This window comes from Miscanthus floridulus, chromosome 2 (genome assembly GCF_019320115.1).
Source record: "Miscanthus floridulus cultivar M001 chromosome 2, ASM1932011v1, whole genome shotgun sequence".
Taxonomy (NCBI): Eukaryota; Viridiplantae; Streptophyta; class Magnoliopsida; order Poales; family Poaceae; genus Miscanthus; species Miscanthus floridulus.
Genome location: NC_089581.1, coordinates 35,964,044 through 35,988,719, shown reverse-complemented (window position 1 = coordinate 35,988,719; position 24,676 = coordinate 35,964,044). Strand labels below are relative to the sequence as shown.

Below are 24,676 nucleotides of genomic sequence, written 5' to 3'. Positions count from 1 at the left end.
TCTTTGCTAATATGGAGCGAGAAAAATTGCCACCAAACAACTGCATCAGTTTCGAGAGCATGGCAACTAGCAGACAGACTTTCTGCACTCACGCTGCTTGATACGCAGCATGACAAAACTAGCATCGACGCGCTAACAAACTTTGACGATGCTTGATACAGGCACCACAACATCGACGCTACAAATATCATCAGTCCAGGACGTAGATCCGAGAAGCGACGTCCTGGACCAGCCAGTCGAATCCCTCGAGAAGCCCCTCTCCTGTGTAAGCGCTGCAGCCCACAATCTTCCAGTGCCTGCTGCTGTTCATCACTTCCAGATTCAGAACCTGAAAGGGAGGAAGGTGAGTCAAGTCTGCCGTGGAAAAAAAACTATAACGAATTCAGATGGAGAACTGCACTTTCTGCATTCGCAGCACAAACACATTAGTATAAAAAACAAATGCTATCAACTATATGATGGAAATCTCAGGCCCTGTTACCCTTTGGCTACGCACAAGCAATTTGTTTTTACGGACTGTTATCACAACAAGAATGTAAGGTCTAATTATGGAATGTAGCTGCGCGCCACACCATAACCCTATCATTGGAAACAACGGCGTGAAATGGCCCGTAAAATAACTAATCTTGCTGAATTTAACCACATACAGAAGGGCGTACCCAGTGCAAAGAGCTCCCACTCTGTGCGGGGTATGCGGAAGGGTGTCAGTGACAAGCCTTACCCCTTACCCCCGCCTGTGCAATGCGAGGAGACCGCAACTTGAACCCGGGACCTTCCGGTCACAGGCGGTAAGACTCTACCGCTTGCACCAGGCCCGCCCTTCAACCACATACAGAAGGAAGCTGTAAAAATAGAATGGCTCTACTGTGGTGCACGGAGAGTCCTCTCCATGGCACTTGAGGTTTTGTTAGAGGTGACTTAGGTTGGATGAAACCAAAAGGCAAATTTGTTGATCTCAGTTGTTACAAGTCACGACTAAGACTAACCTTACCTACTCCCTATTTGATGATAAAAAGGCCATAGGGCCCTAACTGAAGGCTGCTTGATGGAATAATGCTATCAGTTTCTCCATGTCAACATCTCCAACAAAAAACAGAGCAAATCAATTATTGCTTATAGCTGGGGCAACATAATGCCAACTATAGCACATGCTTATTTCTAGAGAGCAAAGATGTATTCATCCAATTATGCTATATCGATTTGATACTTTGCCCAATGACAAATCCTAATTTTGGTAACACTACAGCTGCTTCTTTTACACCAATTTACACACAGAATCTGCTTTTCATACGAGTGTTTCGATTCTGTCTGAGTCTGACTACATGACAATTTCCATCTAATCAGTGGAAATGATGGGGGTGACTCTGTTCCAAGAGAAAACTATACACTGGAAACCAAATCTAATTTATAAGAAAAACAAAATGCAGAATATTTACAAAGTACAAGTGTATGCAACTATCGTAGTACACACTGAAATTGGATGCTTCAGAACATCCATAATTGAGCATAACTGATGAAACTAAATTCAATTTGGCATATCCTTTTGCTAACACACGGGAGTAAGTAAAATCTTGTCAAACATGAGGACCGGGAAAGTGCAGTACAAGTTAAAATTGATTTCACACAGTAAATAACCATAGGAATATAGGAAAACATGTCTCTAATACATATGAACGACTGAAGTTTGCTTACCTTCGCAATTTCAGCTGGTTTTAGAGCTCCCTGTATGTCTTGCTTATTTGCAAAAACCAACAATGAAGCTCCAGCTAGTCTCTGTTAAATCAATATCGTAAGGATCAACGATTGGAACACTTTCTGAACAGGTAAAATTTTAGCCTACGGTGGCAAAGAGACAGTATTCTTTACTGCCAAACACATGGCATTGTACTTCCTTAGTGGTTTGACCCTCAATGTTTGAAATGCTATTTCAGTACAATTTCAAACTAAAAACAAGGATATTCACAAAGGCATAGAGTTTGATACCATTGAGAGAAAAATATCCATTTTCCAGTTCATTAACCAAGATACCTCTATCATTAAGTAAATAGGCATTATTCATTTATATCAATTATAGGACCTCTATCATTTCGATCCAAATACCAAACAGTAAATATCAGTCATATTCCCATGGCATTGAAGGACCAAAATGTTTTTAATACAACAGTATTATAGAACTACGAAATATCCAGTTCATCACCATTGCTTAGGAGGTCTGGTAATAGCATACCTCTTCTTTCAAGAGATTGTGGAGTTCAGCACGGCAATCATCAAGCCTCCTTATGTCTGAACTATCAACAACCCAAACTAATCCATCAGTCTGCTCAAAGTAATTTCTCCAGTAAGACCTGATCGTCTTCTGTCCTCCAACATCCCATATATTCAAAGAGTATCTAAGATAATCAATAAATTTAAACAATTAATCAGACCCACCAGCAGTAACATGGAAAAAGCATGATTGCCAGATTTGCTATGCCTGGTATTTGGAAAATGACAGGGCTGCAATCTCCATTGATTGAAAATTGCCTATGCTTCTGCTGAACTGAATGTTCCTAAAGTTCAACACTGTGCACTGAAAACCTATAGTAGTTCAACACTTCAAATGATGAAAATGCACCTGCAGCAGAACTTTTAGGTAGCTTGACAAGGAAGCTTCAAAATGCCAACCAATCTCCTTTTTGCATGAACCGACATGAAAAACTGGACTATCAACTTGCTACCAATGCAATTTTTATTTCCCTATCACTATTCTACAAACAGAGAAGTAAAATGTTCAAATTGTTTGTCAATGATGGCAGAACATGTGACGGCTACAAAGAAGGAATGTTGAATTTTGTCTTCACATCTTTATAAACCCTTTTATCACATAAGTTACTTCACACAGTGCTCTACTGTAATATTCCACTTAAATACTTAATATATTAACAGCAACCAAATCAGCACTAAAAAAGGGCGTACCCAGTGTAGAGAGCTCCCGCTCTGTGCGGGGTCTAGGGGAAGGGTGTCAGTGGCAAGCCTTACCCTCGCTTGTGCAATGCGAGGAGACCGCGACTCGAACCCGGGACCTTCCGGTCATAGGCAGATAAGACTCGACCGCTTGCACCAGCAACCAAATCAGCATAACGAAAGAAAATGTTTTGGTGGGTTCTCACTGCATTTATCAGATAAACACACACCTAAATGAGTCTAGGTTATCTCAACTAAGTTGGAAGTGATGTAGGTTCTAAATTCCAAGACACAACTGATGGCACTTGACTGGAAACTCTCGACATGCCAACCAGTCTCCATTTTGTATGTACCAAGATGCAAAACTAGATGTCAACAATATTGCTGGCCTATGCAATTTTTATTTCTATACAAAAAATTGAAACTGTTTGTCTGATGTTGAAACTGTTCATCTGATGGCAGAACATGTGAGGGATATACAGAAGCATAGATGAATTTTGGCCATAATATTTTAATAGACAATTTTATCACATGATTTACTCTTCGCAGATTGGTCCCACTATAATATGCTGCTTAAGAAATTAACCATAATGTAGTAGACAGGGCGAGAAAAATGTGTCGCTATGATTCTTACCATGTTATATCAGACGTACGTGCACACGATAGTCCACTAAACAAGCAAACAATCGCAACTAAGGTGAAAACTTCTAAAGGTTCTAAACTCCAACAGACAACTAACGGCATTAACCCGCATCAACTAAATCAATGTATAGCCTTTATATGTAAACCATGATGTTCCATTTGGTATTTAGCCTAACATCAAACTCCACTCTACTCTAAATCAAGTAACTATATGTCACTATGCATATGCATCGGAGCCAAACTGGACTAAACAGGAAGCGGAAGGAAGGGGGAACATACTTGTGGTACTTGATCGTCTTGATGTTGAATCCAAGGGTTGGGCTAATGACGCTGGTGTCCTCCCCGTTGATCTTGAGAACGATGGTTGTCTTCCCCGAGTTGTCCAGGCCCCTGAGACAAACACCGCAGAACACAACATAGAATCAGCCATCATGAATCAATGCAGATGCCAGCCAATAGAGGAATCCGACAACACGAGCACCAGATCCGAAGGAAAGCAAGAACCATGGGGAACAAATGCATAAGGGATCAGACGGAAAAGGAGGCTGGAGGGAACCTACACCATGAGGATGCGCATCTCCTTCTCCTTGCGCTTGATCTTCCGGATGATGCTGAGTAGCCCCATGATCAGTGGTGGAGCGTGAGGGGGAGGGGGGATTCACCAAATCTGAACAAAGATGTACACGGCTTTTAGATTAAGTCAAATTTAATAGCAAAGCATCAAGAATCCTCTCAAAAAAAAAAATCTGGATTTCCTTTGACAACAAATTATCGATCATATATGTATTGACAATTTCACCCCCCCGGCATATAGAATCATCTGGGGATCCCAACTGTTTAACCTCCAACATATTCAATAATACATACATCAATAACATCTTGAAAGTGTCATAGTTCTTCACATAACAATTTAACATTATAGATTGAAATGAAGTAATACAGTACAAATTGCTTGGATGTGGAGGGTGGGTGCAAATTTAACATTTGGTCTTAAGGATTGAAAGCGCTTAAAATGTTTTCATCTTCAATGGATGCAAACAAATCCCGCTCAATATAGCATATCATGCTACTATTCATCCATTCATCACCTAGCCTCCTATGCCATACGGTATGGATATTGCAATGAGATTACAAGAAACTAGCCATTGGCATTCATCAAACAAAACATGATGCAATGACTCACTGTGCAGCAAGCCGGCGAGGGGCTTGCCGGCTGGGGGACGACTCCGGCACTCCGTGCTGTGCTGGCGGTCAAGAGACGGGCACCAGCAGCCCTGCCGTGCTGACTGGCAGCCGCCGCGGCCGGTTGGCAGGGGAAGAACTGGGCAGCGCCTGGCGCCCAGGGGCGGGCGGATCTGTGCGCCCAGCGCCCCAGCAGGGGCTACCCGAGGAAGAGGAGGCGAGGTCGGCACTTGCCACTCGGAGAAGGATCAAGGAGGAGACGACGGGGAGGACGGAAGGGCGCCTGCGCGCCGCCACGGAGGAGGAGAACGGTGGGGCTGATCTGCGCGGCCGCCGGTCGGGGCTTCGGCCGCTCAGGAGTGGGTGGGGGCGAGTCAGGCAACTGAGCCGAGCGCTTCTCTGTCAGAGTGGGCTGCCGGCGCTGGGTGGGCTGGACCTTGGAGGCCTCTTTTGCTGTGGGCTGTACTTAGGCTAGATTGAAGAGGGGTACTCGATTTGTTTGGGCTCGCCCCGGCATACAGCCCACCCGGGTCGCTGGCTGCAACTACGTGGTCCAGATAGGAATATATGGTATTGGATGCGCGTAGGTATCGGATATGTTGATATGATTCTTTTAAAATAAGAAAACATGGACACAGATATACAACTAAAATATTGTTAATATCACATGATTTTAATATAAATAACATAGTACTAGTAAATAATTGGGATTTAACCAGTGGCGGATCTACAAACGGATTGCGCCCAGGCTAACTAATACTACCTCCGTCCACAAAATAATGTAATTATAGGAATCATACCGGTCAAGATAACTTTAGTTTGACCAAGTATATAATAAATAGTACTAGCATTTATGTCTTCAAATAAATTTATTGTAAAAATATATTCTATAACTAATCTAATGGTATTTATTTTATCTCATGGATGTTAGTACTTTTTATATAATTTTATTTGACTCATCGAAAGGTGAGAATTACATTCACTACAAGAAATACCCTTATATGTGATGGTTCACCGGTGACCTTACGAGAAATCATCATAGAATGCTGTAATTTGTGACGGATTATTTCTAAAGTGCTAAATCTATGACGACTTGTTAACATATCGTCATGGTTTGACGTCACAGACCCACAGCACTCTGTGTCTAAATTTTTGTCGCTTCGCACCATATAGTTTCGCACGCCGCGCGGCAACAGACCTCAAAACCGTCCTGCCTCTAAAAATTTCTCAATCTTATCCTCTCTTTCACCACATCTCCCTTATCCTCTAGTTCTCCCACGCACGAACAGGAGGGTTTCAGGCGACGGCACATCCACGCAGGCTCGCTGCTCCCGGCTCCCCAATCCCAAATCTCGCCTCTTCGTTCTTCAGCCCAGGCGAGCGACGACGGCAGGGGGCGGCGCTCCACACCCGGCGAGATGAGGCAGGGCGGGTGCCGAGGACGCGGTCAGCGGCCACATGGGACTGCTGCGGCCCTGGGGCTCCTTGCCGCTACCGGATCTACAAGGCAGTGGCAGCCTGCTACGGCCTGGGGCTCCTTGCGGCTGCCGGATCTATAGGGCGGCGACGGCGGCCGATGGCTACTGCATCCAACCACTAGGGCCTGGCACGGTCGACCGAGGGAGGTCGGGAGGGTCCGCCGTGGGCGCTCGTCGACTAGATGCACAACGGGGAGGTGGATGCCGCCCACGAGGAGTAGCTCTGCTGCATCGTCACGCTCTCCCTCATCCGTGTGAGGTTTGCCCCAACCCCAATATGTAGGTATCCTGCCTCTTCTTATCTCAGTTGTGCATCCACAGATTCTTTGTGGGTCAAGCTGATTTTGGTGGCCCTTCTTTTTGCCACCGTAGGAGAAACTAACAAATGATAGGAGGATGCTGTGGTGGAGGGGCAGTTGTCAATATTGAGTGTAGCTCTGCTGTTTCCTCTCTCTACGCTTTAGATAAGATTAATTAGGATTTGGAGCTGCTTTAATTTGTGTAGATCTGTTCTCCTGCTCGTTCATGATGTTCATATGTTCTGTTGTGAATTTACCTGTGTGTACCAGAGAAATTTTGTGTATTTTACAAATGTCTCTTAGCTTCTTAGTTCAAGTAGGAAGTAGGTTTACTAATTAGCAATTGAATGTCTTGTCAGTTAATTTCACAATCGATCAGTACTGTCTTTTTCCATGTGTAAGAGTAAGACTTGATTAATACTGGCTTTCCTTAAATGCTTAAGTATGGGTATGGATGTGATGTTTGCTGATTGCTAATTACCATGACTTTGACAGGTACAAAATAGTGATAGTTGAAGGGAATTATCTATTGCAAATTTTTTAGACTGAATATCATTTTTGCAAGCTGCCTAGTAAATAGTAATATTCTGAATTTTTTTCTTGCTCATGAAAGTAGGTATGAATCAAATTTTGTACTGAATTTGTTATGTAAGTAGGTTTAATTCACTTTCAAAGCAAAGAGCGTGCCTCTCTATTTTTTCTCACTGCTCTACAGGTATAGTAAGTTTTGAGAGTGTGGTTTACAGTTTTGGCACTGTCTTGCTGAACCCCTGAGTAGAAAGCACATTCCACCTAGTCATGTAAGTTTTCCTGCTCTGTGTACAGTTTTCGAAAAGCAGAGTGCTCTGTTTGCTCTTGCAGTTTTAGACATTGTTATGATAAATTTGTGAGTTTCTATTCCATATATTACTGCTTTATTGAAACTTAAAATTTTAGTGAGCATAGAAATATTTAATTATCATACGAGCTACAGGTGGTGTCATGACATTGGGTGAGAGCATGCTGCTAACAGGCCTCTTTTGAGAACAGTATTTTAGGTTTGTACAGTTCAGAGACTCAGTCTAGTTTCTTTCTTTCTGCAGTTTGATACTTGTACCTGTTTTCCAAATATGAACTGTCTTTTGCAGCATAAGTCCTTTGTAACTTATCTGATGTAGTGCTCAACTAACTTGCCCTTGATCTCACCATGTGTCTTATGTGATTATTTGATTGGGCCTCTGGACTCTAGCGATTCATCTGTGTTGATCTGAGTCCTAACCTGTCAACTTTCTTGTAGTAATATTCAACAAAATATTTCATGCATACAAGTGTTACCATTCAACCATCTAACTGAAAGTTATTTGTCAATTTAATTTAATTTCTAGAAACTTAGGTTTTTTGTTTGACACAACCATCATTTGCTAAAATTAATTTCTGATGTCATTCTATAGGATTGTAAGTTCTATCGAAATTACCATGGTTTATTCTGCTGGTTGTGTGCAGTTCAGCCTGATTGACTGACACTGACATAGCTGTAGCACTGGGTTGGATCTTGTTTCTATCTACGTGCTGTTCTAAATTGACACTGACATGTCTCTTATATGGTTTGCTAATCAAAATGTCTTTCTTTGATGCAGTAATATAAGGAATAGAGTACTTCTATCTCTGTCCAACAATCCAATGGAAGGGCTCTTATGTTTTAGAGTACTGGTTTTAAATCTTCTTTAAAATTGATGTCATTTTTTTAGAAACCTTGCTCAAAATTGACTTATCCCATATTCATATTGATTTTCAGGTAGCACCTTCTCGACATCAAGCCAATTAAAGTTCCCATATGTTTATTTATTTAGACATGAAATCTTTATATGCAAACTTAGTTGTTATGAGAGCTTAGATCTAAAATGACTGTCCTCAAACCAAATGGTTATGAGCTGGGTCAATTTGTACTTTGATGTTCAATGTGACTGTTGTGGATATGCTAATACATGAATGAATCAATGCTTGTTTATACGATTGGTGTATCTTATGAGTTGTGATGCATGTTAATGCAGTGATGATTTGGCATAAATTTCTGATGTTCTTTTTTGTCACTGTGGTTTGAATTTGGGCTTGGATATGGGCTGGTTATAGGAGATAGACAATAATCCATGACGAACAAAAAATCCAATCTGTGACGGTTCATTTCGGTCCAGCAAATGTATGACGCGGGATACATGACTTTTTTTTATCGTCATGGTAAGTTAACTGTGACGTATTTTCGCTTGTCTGTGACTAAAGTAAACCGTCATGTATAATGATATTTTTTTAGTGATTCTTTTATGGACGGAGGGGTATGAGCCTATAAATCTTACTAGTTGTACACAATTAGATATAACATATTTTGAAAGAAGACAAATAACGATATTGATTCAAAGAGCTCAAATAATAGGTTCAAACAATACGTAGAACATTGATACGGAGACTGGAGTTATCGATCTCGTTTCACCTCAGTCACCTGTGAGTTGTGACCTGCCGCCAGGGGACTGCCTCCCACAAAGTAGGGGGTGCTGGCAGCCGGGCCAGGCGCCGACCGGGGACTGCGGTGGTCGCTGGCTGGGTCACGGGGTGGTGGGCTGCGCCGCAGCCAGCAGGGGCAAGCGGGCAGCCACGCTGTCTGGGGCTCTAGGCTGCGGCCGGCGGGTGTAGCCACGCGGACGGGGTCGCGGCCGGCTGCTGGCGGGGGCAGGCCGCAGGGGCCGGGACGCGGGAGCTGGACGCCAGACAGATAACACATGAGAAGGAGGGCGCGGAGCGGTTGCCATCTCGACTCAAGCGGTCGCGGTCTTCGTCTCTGCGTCTGAAGCCGACAGCTGAGATGCCGAGTCGAGGTTGCGTGTACTTGCGCTTGCGGCCAGGGCTAGGATCGAAGCCTGCTGGGCTTTCCTTGCGTCGGGGTGGGTTATTGGGCTGGCCGGGCTTTTTTTTTGAGGTTTTCATGAAACTTGTTCCTAGAGTTTTTGGGCCTCGCCCCGGGCTGCAGCCCGACCAGACCCGGGTTAACAACTTAATAAAACCAAAGTCTGCACATAAGACATAAAAAAGTGCACAACTTAATAAGACCATAGCCAAATGACATATGACATAAGAGACAATTTTAGAACAAAGTATCAGATCGAAGCACATGATGATATTGATGATGGTGAACAAAAACTACAAACACAACTCGATGGTGGATGCACAGGCAGAGAGCCAGAGACTAACAGCCTGTTCGTTTGGCTATGGCTTGTCGTAAACGATCGTAAATTTTCAGCCGAAACAGTATTTTTCTCTCAGTAAACCAGCCAGCAGTACTTCTTTACGAACCAGCAACAAAACGAACCAGCCAACCGAACACGCTGTAAGCGCAGAGAAGACTAGGGTAGTGGACCGAAGGAGCTGACAGATGAATGGTTTTTACTTTGTTTTTTTAAAACTTTCTTGTAAAATCCATTTTTGTTTGTATAATTGTACTCATATATACCATCACCAGTTCATATGGCGATATATAAATATCCCCAAGTAAAATGACAGAACTTCTCTTGCGGTGGATTTAAACCGTGATTTTTTTTATTTTAAGCAACATATGTTAAAAATTTCATAACCTTTTATATGAGCTACGATGACCAGGAAATATAGAGGTCAACAAGATTTATACTTGTATATATTATATATATCATAAATATTCTGTTTGACGTCATCTTAATTATTACCAAATAATGAATACAATGCTCAGATCCAAACCGGGAATCTTTGTCGAATGACGCATCCAAGCCACAGTTCATCGTGAGTTGCATATTTATGTTACTATATTGTTACCAAGGACTAAACAATACAATATGCTTTATGAGCAAATAAAATCCAAGAATACTAATTAGAAAAATCACCAATAAGCATTTAAGCTAGACTAAGATCATTAAAACTATAATCCATATTCTAATGAATCAATTAAAATAGATGGTTGTATTTTAATAAGTTTAGTGCTTACTCCCTGAGTGCTTGGTAGGCTCTTTTAAACCCTTTCCTTTTGTTGCTTTTGAGAGTTTCTCTTCTGCCGAATCCTAAAACTTTGTAATTAATAATGAAACTCTTGCAATGGCTAGAATAAAAATGCCTTTTTTTTCTAAAAAATATATTTTAGTTTAATCCATCCTCAACTTATTTTGGTGTGGTGCTTTTTTCACAAGGGTATAATATAACAGGGGATACGTACATAGGAGAAAGATGAACTGCACACCAAAACGAATTTACATATACAATGCGTGCACGTGTGCGCGCTAGCTACTCTAATGATTGGCAGCCTGTTCGGTTGGCTAGGCTGGATCATGAATTATTTACTACTGGCTGGTTTGGCTGATTTGGTGTGAGAGAAAAATATTGTTCTATCTTATAATCCACGATCGTATACGATCGTATAAGCCCAGCCGAACAGGCTATGGGACAGCACTGGTAGCAGCATAGCAATCACCTTACACACATAGAAACATGTACAATGAAGAGCCAATACAAGACATTTTCTTAAAAAGCTTCTCCTCATCAATACTTAAAAACAGGATTATTACTAAATAAGCATCTGAATATGACACGGAAGTTGATCTTGGTTGCCCATAATATACACTTCTTCGGTCGCACGAAACATCATCTTTTGGGTATAACCAAATGGGGTTTCCGATTCTCGATGCGTTTATAATAATACACTTATAGAAACGGGTCCCACATATAGCCATATATACATAATTCACTACGTGAAAAACAGTTTGTAGCAACGGGACAAATTTTTTTAGGGATGACTGGTGATGGAGCCGCCCCTACAATGGCGTGCTCGGAATCCACGAGGCCAGCCGCCCCTATGTGGTAGAACCGCCTAATCTAATGCCTCCCAGGAGTGCTTGTCTTCCATTAGACACTAAGCACCCAAAGGAGAACACTAAATTACTCGGTTCCGTCGGGCACACCCTAGGGGAGAACCCGAAAATCCACATTTTTGCCATCAGGATCACAGATGAGAGAATAAAGCTTACATCATTTAACCATTTCTTACATCACTTTACATGTACATCAGAGTATAACATTTATTATTATAATAGCATAATGTAATCGTATTATTAGAGTTATGAATCATTTAATTAACCAGCGGAATATAAACATGTGAACAGAGTTACAGCGGAAATAAACATCTATTAATGACATGATGAAGTATTGATATATAAACTACAACAACAGATTATGCAACTTTCATTTATAAAAGCTTTTGGTGAGAGTATAAATAACAACTACGATCGTAGCGTAAAGGAATCCTCGCTGAGCCCACCAGGAGGAATCCACACACAAGAGTCAGCTTTAGCATCCACCTGTCACCTGCAACAGGGGGAATAAAACCCTGAGTACTCAATTGTACTCAGCAAGACTTACCCGACAGGAGAAAATAAAAGACTCCAAGGATATGCAAGGCTATCTAGCTTGTGGGTTGCATTTGCAGGAAGCATTACTAAGCGTGCGTCCTTATATTTGATTTTTATTAATAGCCGCATTGGTTCATTAATTAACCATTCTATGTAAGCACCTGTGCTACTTTCAAGCAGGTGATAAGCAATTAGATTTCCTTTTTCATCTTCCATCTTTCAGTTCTTACTACGATGCTAAACACGAGACAAGCCATACCGGATCGCCCGGCGATTCATGAATCAATGCCCCCAGCTGGGTACCACAAAAACACACGCTCCGTTTGTACCCCAGGCACAAGCAGGACCAACCCATCACTCTCCTGTCCCGGGTGTCCAGGTCCCCGTCCAAACTGGGACTCCAAGCCCCCGCCCCTGAGTCCCGGACTTAGTGCGGTGCAAGGACCTCCTCCACCAAAATAAAACCCTGACAGTTGGTCCGGAAAGAGCCGGATCCACGACAAGAGAGCAACAAGTCTTCCAAGCGCCCATACCCAAGTATGTGCTCGGGATAATAAGTCTGTCACTTGCCTAGATGCCTTATGCAACGATCGGTCCTTAATCGACCAGACAGGGAAAGTAGTGTAACCAAGCTATGCCCCGTGTCCACGGCGACACAACTTCTTACACCCACCAATACCCAAACCATATCCCTGCCCAGTCACCATTTTTCATGTCCACCATTTATATTTTCCAAATGGTAATGATATAGTAACATATTTCCTATAGCTCACGAGTGACAGGCAATCACCCGACTTCTACCGGAGTCCTGTAGGCTGTAGCATAGCAATCTACACGATCCTGTAATGCTAGTAAGACTCACAGGATAGAGATATATATGTGGTTTCATTCAACACCTTAAAACTTAATGCACAAATATAATTTAAACTACAGAAAGTAGGGGTTATGCACCGGGGCTTGTCTGGGTAAGATATATATTAAAAAGTTAGTATCTGCATCTTCGGATCATCCATCATCAACTGGATAGAAGCTCATTGCCTCATCTTCTGGAGAGAATACCCTTACACCATCTTCAGATTCCCAATCATCCTTCAATTGATCCGTTGCTTCATCATCGTACCTATATGGTATGCATCGATGCAAATGCATAAATGTAAATAATCAACGACAGCCGGAATGCTAGAAACCCGATCGCGTCTCACAAGCTAACGATATAGTTCTAACGCGCTAGTCTACGTATCCATGTTGTCGAATACGGCGTTACTTCCCAACTAAAGTTTTAGTTATCCAAACCAAATGTGTTTCCATATTTCATTTATTCGATTTACTATATTCGAAATAGGACATCATTGTCTATCTAGCAACTAATTATTTCAGAGCTACAAAAATTACAGTGAGCAACTAATAATGTTAGTAATTTATGGTAAAATTTTTAGAGTCAATACCATCATCGATTTATCGTGGAAATTCCTACAAGTTCTCATTTTAACACTATTAAGTATGTTAAAATAATTAGAGAAATTCTAAAAACATACCGAACCTATGCGAACAAAATACACTATTAGATAGATCATGATTTTATGAACTCAACAAAACTGGTTTGACATTTTTATGATTTTTCTACATTTTATTATCAATTTCGGAGTATTCAGACGCTTGCTGAAATTAACAAAACACCGAAAAGAAGGAAACAGGTCCTTGGGCCCAAAGCGGCCTTGCCAGCCAGCATGGCCTGGACCAACGGCCAGGTCGGCCCAGGCGGACGGCGTGCGCGCGGTGGCCTAGACAGCCTCAGGCCGGCCCAGCAAGGCGCTGGCACCAGGCCCAGGGGCATGCGAGCATTGCCCAGCAGGCTGGCCCACGCGCGGCGCAGGCACGGCCCAGGCGCGGCGGCAGGCCGGCCCAGCGCGGCGGGTGGCGTGGCATATTTGTGAAACGGCCCTTGAGTTATCCTCAAATCAACCCGCAGTACGATGACACTATTTCTGTGAGTCACATATTTCGCAAATAGAACCTCGTATAAATTTTTGCCTTGGACTTTCACCCATCTCACCTTCATTTCGTCTCCTTCATCCAGAGAAGCAGAGGAGCACCGGTCGGCACCGCATGATAGCACGACAGCGGTGGCCGAGGAGCGGGGAGGGGAAGCGGCGTTGCTGGCACGGGCAGCGAGGACGCGGCCGCGTTCGGCATGGGCGCGTAGGGACTTGGCGTGGGACGGCGTGGCAAGGATGATGCGGAGCGGAGCTCCACGACGGCGAATGCGCCGGCACGCGGGCACTGGGAAGCTACGGGGGAGCCGCCACCGGCGATGTCCAGCCGGCGTGGGACGTGATGGCGAGCAGGCGCTGTGGCCGTCACGGCCGCAGTTGCGGGCTGATGCGGCAATGGGCGCACCACCGGCCACGGGCAGAGGCAGCAAGGGCGTGGCCACGCCGGAGTGCAGGGCGTGCGAGGCAACAAGGGGAGCCGGGCGCAGCCGACGGCGGAGCGCTACGGCCCAGGCGCGGAGCTGGAATGGCGGGACAGCGCGGGGCCAAGGGCCGCGCAGGTGCGGCAATGAGCAGCGAGGTCGTCGTGGCTCAACTCAGTGGTGGCGGCGCGGACGCCGGCGAGACTGCGGCTGCGAGGGCAGGAGCGCGGCCTCAATGGCGCTCGGTGGCTTTGCGAGGACAGGGGCGCGGCGCACGGAAGGGAGAGTCGAGTGCGGGGGGAGGCGCTGCGACTGCGGACGCCGCCTAGACGGGTGCTCGGCTCAGAAAAGCAACGAAGACGGAGGGGAAGGAGAGGGGTGACGTCGCGGGCACGCGGGCACGGACACCGGTGCCGGTAGCTCGCGTGCGCGGCGGAGTTGCGCACGGACTCGGCGTGAGTAATGCGGCCAGCAGCGCGAAGGGAGGAGCTAGGAGAGCGGCGAAGCTACGCGCGGGTCGGGGCTCGCTCGCGGGGAGGGCCGGTACCGGTGATGTGAGGCGAGGTGCTGCGGGAATGGTGCCGATGCGCGGTAAGCAGCAGCGAGAGGAGTTGGGATGCACGGGGCAAAGAAAAAAGAAAGAGAGAGAAGCATGCTGCTGACACGGAGTGACCCGGTTTGACTTTGCCCTGGCGCGACGTGGTCTGAAACGGACAGCAGGACAGCGGCGGAGCGTGACCCAATAATCCGCTAGCTTACTATTCTACGCAACCAGTATTTTATAGAGTGCAGACTAATACAACTTTGCACTAGAGAACTGAGGGCCTATTTAGATTCAAAAAAAATTTGCGCAGTACCCGTCGCATCGAATCTTGCGACACATGTATGGAGTACTAAATGTAGACGAAAAAAAACTAATTGCACAGTTGGGTGAGAAATCGCGAGACGAAACTTTTGAACCTAATTAGTCCATAATTAGACACTAATTGTCAAATACAAACGAAAGTGCTACAGTGGCCAAAATCCAAAAAAATTTGGATCTAAACGGGGCTGAGTACAAGAAGCTAGCTAGAGTAGGCAATACAATAAAAATAGGTCCCGGCGATTGTGCACATGCTGGACGTAGCTAGTTGGAGGCTTAGAGCTCAGCTAGGCAGATGCAGAGAATACAACTGTTCTAGTAAAGGCAGACAGGGACAACACTGAGGTAGGCAAGGTCAGAGACAAGACAGGGACGTGAGAACTCATGAATTGGAGCTTTACTTCGCCGGCCACGGAGACAACAGAGGCAGCACGACGTGGTTGCATGTGTGCATGCACTTGCTTTATGTAACTTACATATACCTATATATATTCATTAATGGATTTTAGTTTATTTATAAAAGTTGCTTTTCCTGCTTAATCTAATAGAACAAACCGTTTGCTAGAATCGTCGTCGGACATTCATAAATATTCCTACGTACGACATAGTTTAACTTGAGCGCTTAATTCGAGTCCGCGAAACTAAGTCACACAAGATTCGCTTATCGCTTCACGTATGTTTTAAATCAAAAATTCGAGAAACCCGTTTCGAAAGTTTTACTTAGGCCTAAATCACGGCGCTAAATAAGATCGTAACACTGGGGTGTTACAACCAACCCCCCTTAAAAAGAATCTCGTCCCGAGATTCAAAACTGGAACCAGAAAAGGGGAAACACGATTACATTTCGTAGATCAGGGATTACACGAAAGGTTAGACGACTTCGAATACTAAACCACACAGGGATTTAGAGATACATGGCTAAGAGCAACCTAATACAATCGAGACTTACTCTAGAAGTCGGGATAGACAAGGACAATGGAGAAACAACGAGAACATGATTATCCAAAACATGGCGTAGCACCAACAGATCCAGAAACAGTCGACTGAGAAGTAAAACATCGTGAATCCTTAGACCAAACTAACTAAGATAACTTGAACTTGTTCGATGAAACCAGATCGTTTCTTCTTCTCAGATCACACCATCGCCTCAAACTGATGAACCTAGCTTCACAACGTCGACTGGATTTCGTAGCTCTGCTGTGAATGCGAGAGGAATGGGGATGAAGAAGAAGAGTAAGGACCAAGGGTATTTTATAGAGGCGAACAGAGGTGGGGCACAACACACAGGAAGTGGAGAGGCATGGAGGAGATACACAAATGGTTCATGCTGTGGGAATAAGCACAGCCATGGTGCGCTTTTCTGCGCGAGTGGGCAGAAGATAAGGGAGAGGAGAGGAGAGGGGGACGGGTCCGCTCGACGAGGCAGGCGTGCGGGCGGTCGTGTCCACAAAAAGAAGAACAAAAGGAAGGGGAAATGGGGGGGGTCCGGTACGAGGATGAAGGCGCGGGAGCCGAGAGCCGATCGAACGCCAGAAAAAGGAAAAGCGTACAGTGCTCAAGGACAGCGAGTGCGGCACGATGTCGCGACCACGCGAAAATAGAGTGCTACACGCCCGATACAGACAGCGTTCGCAGGGCACGTAGCGAAGTGACCCAGCATGCGTAGCGCGGTCAACTAAACACAGGGTTGGTGACATGACGTCCACTCAGGCTTTTACAATTACTCCCGACTATCCACCGCTAACTTTCCTTACTACTCTTCTTTTTCTTTCCTTTACTCGAACACATCCGCCTTTCGTGTAGCCTGAGACCATGTCATACTTTCTTCCTCCAAAACCATCTCCTCTTGGTTACTAAAGAGAACACTCCTGTATCACCCCTTGTGGATTTCCTGTTTGAACACATGAACATTTCCAAGGAGAAATTTTTTTAAACAAAACGGTACGACGGTGTAACTTGGTAAAGGTACTTGGTTAACAACCTCGATACCAACGCGTGCCGAGCAGCGTCACATGTGGCAGCTGTCCCACAGGGAGCCCTCGGTTTCGTCGCGGCACCATAAGCCATTAACCAGGCAACTACTACCAACTTACACGCCATGAAGGCAGTGGGGTCATAGACCACATAAGAAGGGGAGTATTGCAAAGAAAAATTCAAACAACAAAGGTTCCCTTCACAACAAGGGACAAGGAATTCAAATCCAACGGTGGATTTGTTTTAAAGAGATTCAAGTGTTCTACTGGGACATCCGCAATTAGTCGATACAGTGTCTTCTCCAACCACGACTGGTCTACCGGTATCTGAATAGCAACTTCCCTTGTAACCCGCTTAATATCGCCCATGAAACTCTTAAGCACATCTAACGAACTTAAGGTAGATGAACGCAATAAACACAACGAAATAAATAAAATGCATGTTCCAATGGTCTTATACGGGTACAACATACGGGCATTCAGGCTCCCATTCACGATACATCGTTCACCTTCCCTACTGGTGGACAATCTCAACAACTACGGACGAACAACAACGGTAAGAATACAATACCGGAGGACAACGACAAAAAGCACTACTACTACAGGTACAACATCCCAAGGCAACTAGTCTACATCCTCTCGGGGCAACGGCTGAGTGAGAGGAATCAATGGCTCTTCTCCTGACACTTCCGAGGGTGGAGGTGCTGGCGGTGCTGCCACACCAGTTCTTCTTTCTGGCGGTGGTTGCAAGGAAGGCTAAGCGAAAAGCTGACTCAAGGAAAAGCTAAGCGAGCTAAAGTGCGCCGAGTGATGATACCAATGGCTAAACCAGGCTCTACTTATAAAGGCGGAACGTTCAGTGGTCCTGGCGCGGTTCACCAGTGTTCCTGCGCGGGATCACTACGATGAATCGACCAAATTCCGCGCGTTCGAGGCGAGCGACGTCCGAGACCATTACTGACTAGTACGACTTCAGGGCATGGGTCCGACAAGAGCGCAGAAAAGAGGTACGGTGAGACGTGGGTCACGACCGGCGTGAACCACTGGCGAACGCGAAACACGAAGCCACCGTGCAGACCTAAGTCTAGGACAGGAACGAGTCAGGCGTGCTCAATATGACACGCGTGATACCTATGGAGGGTGTGTCTACAAGCAATACGAACGCTACACTGCACAAACAGGATATGCATGAATGCACGTCCTATACGTCCTTCCACTATTGCCAACATATAGGGTAACCGTTCTCAGATTTTTGACACATCGTTCTCTCCATGTAACTAGTCGAGACTATCAGACAATGCTCGAGTCAGTGTACCTACAGAAAACTTGATTAAGTCTACCTAAGTCAGTAGAGTGCCGTCTATCCTAGATGCATAACCATAGTAATAGGGCTTCTTATATAACTTTGCATAAAGACGCCCTAACTTTTTAAAAAGAGTTTGTTGTCAAATTTTAGTTTAGAAAAGGTTTTCGAAGCCTTATTTCCGCATTTGTGCTCTGATACCACTTGTGGCAGAACCGCCTAATCTAATGCCTTCTAGGAGTGCTTGTCTTCCATTAGACACTAAGCACCCAAAGGAGAACACTAAATTTCTCGATTTCGTCGGGCACACCCCTGGGGAGAACCCAAAAATCCACATTTTTGCTATCAGGATCACAGATGAGAAAATAAAGCTTACATCATTTAACCATTTCTTACATCACTTTACATGTACATCAGAGTATAACATTTATTATTATAATAGCAGAATGTAATCGTATTATCAGAGTTATGAATCATTTAATTAACTAGCGGAATATAAACATGTGAACAGAGTTACAGCGGAAATAAACATCTATTAATGACATGATGAAGTATTGATATATAAACTACAACAATAGATTATGCACCTTTCATTTATAAAAGCTTTTGGTGAGAGTATAAATAACAACTACGATCGTAGCGTAAAGGAATCCTCGCTGAGCCCACCAGGAGGAATCCACACACAAGAGTCAGCTTTAGCATCCACCTGTCACCTGCAACAGGAAGAATAAAACCCTGAGTACTCAATTGTACTCAGCAAGACTTATCCGACAGGAGGAAATAAAAGACTCCAAGGATATGCAAGACTATCTGGCTTATGGGTTGCATTTGCAGGAAGCATTACTAAGCGTGCGTCCTTATATTTGATTTTTATTAATAGTCGCATTGGTTCATTAACTAACCATTCTATATAAGCATATGTGCTACTTTCAAGAGGGTGGTAAGCAATTAGATTTCCTTTTCCATCTTTCATCTTTCAATTCTTACTACGATGCTAAACATGAGACAAGCCGTACCGGATCGCCCAACGATTCGCGAATCAATGCCCCCAGCTAGGTACCCCAAAAATACACGCCCCGCTTATACCCCAGGCACAAGCAGGACCAACCCATCACTCTCCTATCCCGGGTGTCCAGGTCTCCGTCCAAACTGGGACTCCAAGCCCCCACCCCTAAGTCCTACACTCAGTGCGGTGCAAGGACCTCCTCCACCAAAATAAAACCCTGACAATCGGTCTGGAAAGAGCCGGATCCACGACAAGAGAGCAACAAGTCTTCCAAGCGCCCATACCCAAGTATGTGCTCGGGATAATAAGTATGTGACTTGCCTAGATGCCTTATACAACGATCGGTCCTTAACCGATCAGACAGGGAAAGCAGTGTAACCAAGCTATGCCCCGTGTCCACGGCGACACAACTTCTTACACCCACCAATACCCAAACCATATCCCTGTCCGGTCACCATTTTTCATGTCCACCATTTATATTTTCCAAGTGGTAATGATATAGTAACATATTTCTTATAGCTCACGAGTGACAGGCAATCACCCGACTTCTACCAGAGTCCTGTAGCATAGCAATCTACACGATCCTGTAATGCTAGTAAGACTCATAGGATAGAGATATATATGCAAGTGGGTTTCATTCAACACCTTAAAACTTAATGCACAAATATAATTTAAACTGCAGAAAGTAGGGGTTATGCACTGGGGCTTACCTAGGTAAGATATATATTAAAAAGTTAGTATCTGCATCTTCGGATCATCCATCATCAACTGGATAGAAGCTCATTGCCTCATCTTCTGGAGAGAATACCCTTACACCATCTTCGGATTCCCAATCATCCTTCAATTGATCTGTTGCTCCATCATCGTACCTATATGGTATGCATCGATGCAAATGCATAAATGTAAATAATCAACGACAGCCAGAATGCTAGAAACCCGATCGCGTCTCACAAGCTAACGATATAGTTCTAACGCGCTAGTCTACGTATCCATGTTGTCGAATACGGCGTTACTTCCCAACTAAAGTTTTAGTTATCCAAACCAAACGTGTTTCCATATTTCATTTATTCGATTTACTATATTCGAAATAGGACATCAATGTCTATCTAGCAACTAATTATTTCGGAGCTACAAAAATTACAGTGAGCAGCTAATAATGTTAGTAATTTACGGTAAAATTTTTAGAGTCAATACCATCACCGATTTATCGTGGAAATTCCTACAAGTTCTCATTTTAACACTATTAAGTATGTTAAAATAATTAGAGAAATTCTAAAAACATACCGAACCTATGCGAACAAAATACACTATTAGATAGATCATGATTTTATGAACTCAACAAAACTGGTTTGACATTTTTATGATTTTTCTACATTTTATTATCAATTTCGGAGTATTCAGACGCTTGCTGAAATTAACAAAACACCGAAAAGAAGGAAACAGGTCCTTGGGCCCAAAGCGGCCCAGCCAGCCAGCATGGCCCAGCCAGCCAGCCAGCAGAACTTTTAGGTAGCTTGACAAGGAAGCTTCAAAATGCCAACCAATCTCCTTTTTGCATGAATCGACATGAAAAAATGGACTACCAACTTGCTACCAATGCAATTTTTATTTCCCTATCACTATTCTACAAACAGAGAAGTAAAATGTTCAAATTGTTTGTCAATGATGGCAGAACATGTGACGGCTACAAAGAAGGAATGTTGAATTTTGTCTTCACATCTTTATAAACCCTTTTATCACATAAGTTACTTCACACAGTGTTCTACTGTAATATTCCACTTAAATATTTAATATATTAACAGCAACCAAATCAGCACAAAAAAGGGCGTACCCAGTGCAGAGAGCTCCCGCTCTGTGCGGGGTCTGGGGAAGGGTGTCAGTGGCAAGCCTTACCCTCGCTTGTGCAATGCGAGGAGACCGCGACTCGAACCCGGGACCTTCCGGTCATAGGCAGTAAGACTCTACCGCTTGCACCAGCAACCAAATCAGCATAACGAAAGAAAATGTTTTGGTGGGTTCTCACTGCATTTATCAGATGAACACACACCTAAATGAGTCTAGGTTATCTCAACTAAGTTGGAAGTGATGTTGGTTCTAAATTCCAAAACACAACTGATGGCACTAGACTGGAAACTCTCAACATGCCAACCAGTCTCCATTTTGTATGTACCAAGATGCAAAACTAGATGTCAACAATATTGCTGGCCTATGCAATTTTTATTTCTATACAAAAAATTGAAACTGTTTGTCTGATGTTGAAACTGTTCATCTGATGGCAGAACATGTGAGGGATATACAGAAGCATAGATGAATTTTGGCCATAATATTTTAATAGACAATTTTATCACATGATTTACTCTATGCAGATTGGTCCCACTATAATATGCTGCTTAAGAAATTAACCATAATGTAGTAGACAGGGCGAGAAAAATGTGTCGCTATGATTCTTACCATGTTATATCAGACGTACGTGCACACGATAGTCCACTAAACAAGCAAACAATCACAACTAAGGTGAAAACTTCTAAAGGTTCTAAACTCCAACAGACAACTAACGGCATTAACCCGAATCAACTAAATCAATGTATAGCCTTTATATGTAAACCATGATGTTCCATTTGGTATTTAGCCTAACATAAAACTCCACTCTACTCTAAATCAAGTAACTATATGTCACTATGCATATGCATCGGAGCCAAACTGGACTAAACAGGAAGCGGAAGGAAGGGGGAACATACTTGTGGTACTTGATCGTCTTGATGTTGAATCCAAGGGTTGGGCTAATGACGCTGGTGTCCTCCCCGTTGATCTTGAGAACGATGGTTGTCTTCCCCGAGTTGTCCAGGCCCCTGAGACAAACACCGCAGAACACAACATAGAATCAGCCATCATGAATCAATGCAGATGCCAGCCAATAGAGGAATCCGACAACACGAGCACCAGATCTGAAGGAAAGCAAGAACCATGGGGAACAAATGCATAAGGGATCAGACGGAAAAGGAGGCTGGAGGGAACCTACACCATGAGGATGCGCATCTCCTTCTCCTTGCGCTTGATCTTCCGGATGATGCTGAGTAGCCCCATGATCAGTGGTGGAGCGTGAGGGGGAGGGGGGATTCACCAAATCTGAACAAAGATGTAGACGGCTTTTAGATTAAGTCAAATTTAATAACAAAGCATCAAGAATCCTCTCAAAAAAAATCTGGATTTCCTTTGACAACAAATTATCGATCATATATGTATTGACAATTTCACCCCCCGGCATATAGAATCATCTGGGGATCCCAACTGTTTAACCTCCAACATATTCAATAATACATACATCAATTAACATCTTGAAAGTGTCATAGTTCTTCACATAACAATTTAACATTATAGATTGAAATGAAGTAATACAGTACAAATTGCTTGGATGTGGAGGGTGGGTGCAAATTTAACATTTGGTCTTAAGGATTGAAAGCGCTTAAAATGTTTTCATCTTCAATGGATGCAAACAAATCCCGCTCAATATAGCATATCATGCTACTATTCATCCATTCATCACCTAGCCTCCTATGCCATACGGTATGGATATTGCAATGAGATTACAAGAAACTAGCCATTGGCATTCATCAAACAAAACATGATGCAATGACTCACTGTGCAGCAAGCCGGCGAGGGGCTTGCCGGCTGGGGGACGACTCCGGCACTCCGTGCTGTGCTGGCGATCAAGAGACGGGCACCAGCAGCCCTGCCGTGCTGACTGGCAGCCGCCGCGGCCGGCTGGCAGGGGGAGAACTGGGCAGCGCCTGGCGCCCAGGGGCGGGCGGATCTGTGCGCCCAGCGCCCCAGCAGGGGCTACCCGAGGAAGAGGAGGCGAGGTCGGCACTTGCCACTCGGAGAAGGATCAAGGAGGAGACGACGGGGAGGACGGAAGGGCGCCTGCGCGCCGCCACGGAGGAGGAGAACGGTGGGGCTGATCTGCGCGGCCGCCGGTCGGGGCTTCGGCCGCTCAGGAGTGGGTGGGGGCGAGTCAGGCAACTGAGCCGAGCGCTTCTCTGTCAGAGTGGGCTGCCGGCGCTGGGTGGGCTGGACCTTGGAGGCCTCTTTTGCTGTGGGCTGTACTTAGGCTAGATTGAAGAGGGGTACTCGATTTGTTTGGGCTCGCCCCGGCATACAGCCCACCCGGGTCGCTGGCTGCAACTACGTGGTCCAGATAGGAATATATGGTATTGGATGCGCGTAGGTATCGGATATGTTGATATGATTGTCTTTTAAAATAAGAAAACATGGACACAGATATACAACTAAAATATTGTTAATATCACAAGATTTTAATATAAATAACATAGTACTAGTAAATAATTGGGATTTAACCAGTGGCGGATCTACAAACGGATTGCGCCCAGGCTAACTAATACTACCTCCGTCCACAAAATAATGTAATTATAGGAATCATACCGGTCAAGATAACTTTAGTTTGACCAAGTATATAATAAATAGTACTAGCATTTATGTCTTCAAATAAATTTATTGTAAAAATATATTCTATAACTAATCTAATGGTATTTATTTTATCTCATGGATGTTAGTACTTTTTATATAATTTTATTTGACTCATCGAAAGGTGAGAATTACATTCACTACAAGAAATACCCTTATATGTGATGGTTCACCGGTGACCTTATGAGAAATCATCATAGAATGCTGTAATTTGTGACGGATTATTTCTAAAGTGCTAAATCTATGACGACTTGTTAACATATCGTCATGGTTTGACGTCACAGACCCACAGCACTCTGTGTCTAAATTTTTGTCGCTTCGCACCATATAGTTTCGCACGCCGCGCGGCAACAGACCTCAAAACCGTCCTGCCTCTAAAAATTTCTCAATCTTATCCTCTCTTTCACCACATCTCCCTTATCCTCTAGTTCTCCCACGCACGAACAGGAGGGTTTCAGGCGACGGCACATCCACACAGGCTCGCTGCTCCCGGCTCCCCAATCCCAAATCTCGCCTCTTCGTTCTTCAGCCCAGGCGAGCGACGACGGCAGGGGGCGGCGCTCCACACCCGGCGAGATGAGGCAGGGCGGGTGCCGAGGACGCGGTCAGCGGCCACACGGGACTGCTGCGGCCCTGGGGCTCCTTGCCGCTACCGGATCTACAAGGCAGTGGCAGCCTGCTACGGCCTGGGGCTCCT

At 44.4% G+C, this 24,676-nt stretch overlaps 2 protein-coding genes across 6 annotated transcripts; both read right to left on the bottom strand.

The window, feature by feature from the left end:
• Nucleotides 1-45: 45 nt before the first annotated feature.
• On the bottom strand, nt 46-4,907 carry LOC136521866 (ADP-ribosylation factor-like protein 2). 4 transcript variants are annotated; one of them, XM_066515645.1, is made up of 5 exons: nt 4,146-4,762; nt 3,865-3,975; nt 2,228-2,390; nt 1,693-1,773; nt 46-328 (listed from the first exon to the last, which is right to left on the bottom strand). In XM_066515645.1, exons 1-5 carry the CDS (start codon nt 4,208-4,210, stop codon nt 191-193), a joined length of 558 nt encoding a protein of 185 aa, XP_066371742.1. In that variant the 5' UTR covers nt 4,211-4,762; the 3' UTR covers nt 46-190. The 4 variants fall into 4 exon arrangements, 2 of the variants coding, with proteins under 2 accessions (XP_066371742.1, XP_066371736.1); XM_066515639.1 differs by adding an exon at nt 4,769-4,907 and having other exon boundaries at nt 234-1,773; nt 4,146-4,252; XR_010775703.1 differs by lacking the exon at nt 46-328 and adding an exon at nt 4,769-4,783 and having other exon boundaries at nt 1,627-3,975; nt 4,142-4,252.
• Nucleotides 4,908-18,915: 14,008 nt separating this feature from the next.
• Nucleotides 18,916-23,965, bottom strand: LOC136521853 (ADP-ribosylation factor-like protein 2). 2 transcript variants are annotated; one of them, XM_066515619.1, is made up of 5 exons: nt 23,137-23,965; nt 22,517-22,623; nt 22,236-22,346; nt 20,208-20,366; nt 18,916-19,204 (listed from the first exon to the last, which is right to left on the bottom strand). In XM_066515619.1, exons 2-4 carry the CDS (start codon nt 22,579-22,581, stop codon nt 20,252-20,254), a joined length of 291 nt encoding a protein of 96 aa, XP_066371716.1. In that variant the 5' UTR covers nt 22,582-22,623; nt 23,137-23,965; the 3' UTR covers nt 18,916-19,204; nt 20,208-20,251. The 2 variants fall into 2 exon arrangements, with proteins under 2 accessions (XP_066371716.1, XP_066371724.1); XM_066515627.1 differs by having other exon boundaries at nt 22,517-23,965.
• Nucleotides 23,966-24,676: the final 711 nt, after the last annotated feature.

Excerpts from the sequence above, each read along its gene's own strand:
- LOC136521866 (XM_066515639.1), bottom strand. The coding sequence starts at position 4,210 with ATGGGGCTACTCAGCATCATCCGGAAGATCAAGCGCAAGGAGAAGGAG. Across the intron at positions 2,391-3,864 it reads AAGACGATCAAGTACCACAA|ATACTCTTTGAATATATGGG; the intron begins GTATGTTCCCCC and ends TGATTATCTTAG. Across the intron at positions 1,774-2,227 it reads ACAATCTCTTGAAAGAAGAG|AGACTAGCTGGAGCTTCATT; the intron begins GTATGCTATTAC and ends TTGATTTAACAG.
- LOC136521853 (XM_066515627.1), bottom strand. The coding sequence starts at position 22,581 with ATGGGGCTACTCAGCATCATCCGGAAGATCAAGCGCAAGGAGAAGGAG. Across the intron at positions 22,347-22,516 it reads GAGATGCGCATCCTCATGGT|GGGCCTGGACAACTCGGGGA; the intron begins GTAGGTTCCCTC and ends TGTTTGTCTCAG. Across the intron at positions 20,367-22,235 it reads AAGACGATCAAGTACCACAA|GTACGATGATGGAGCAACAG; the intron begins GTATGTTCCCCC and ends CATACCATATAG.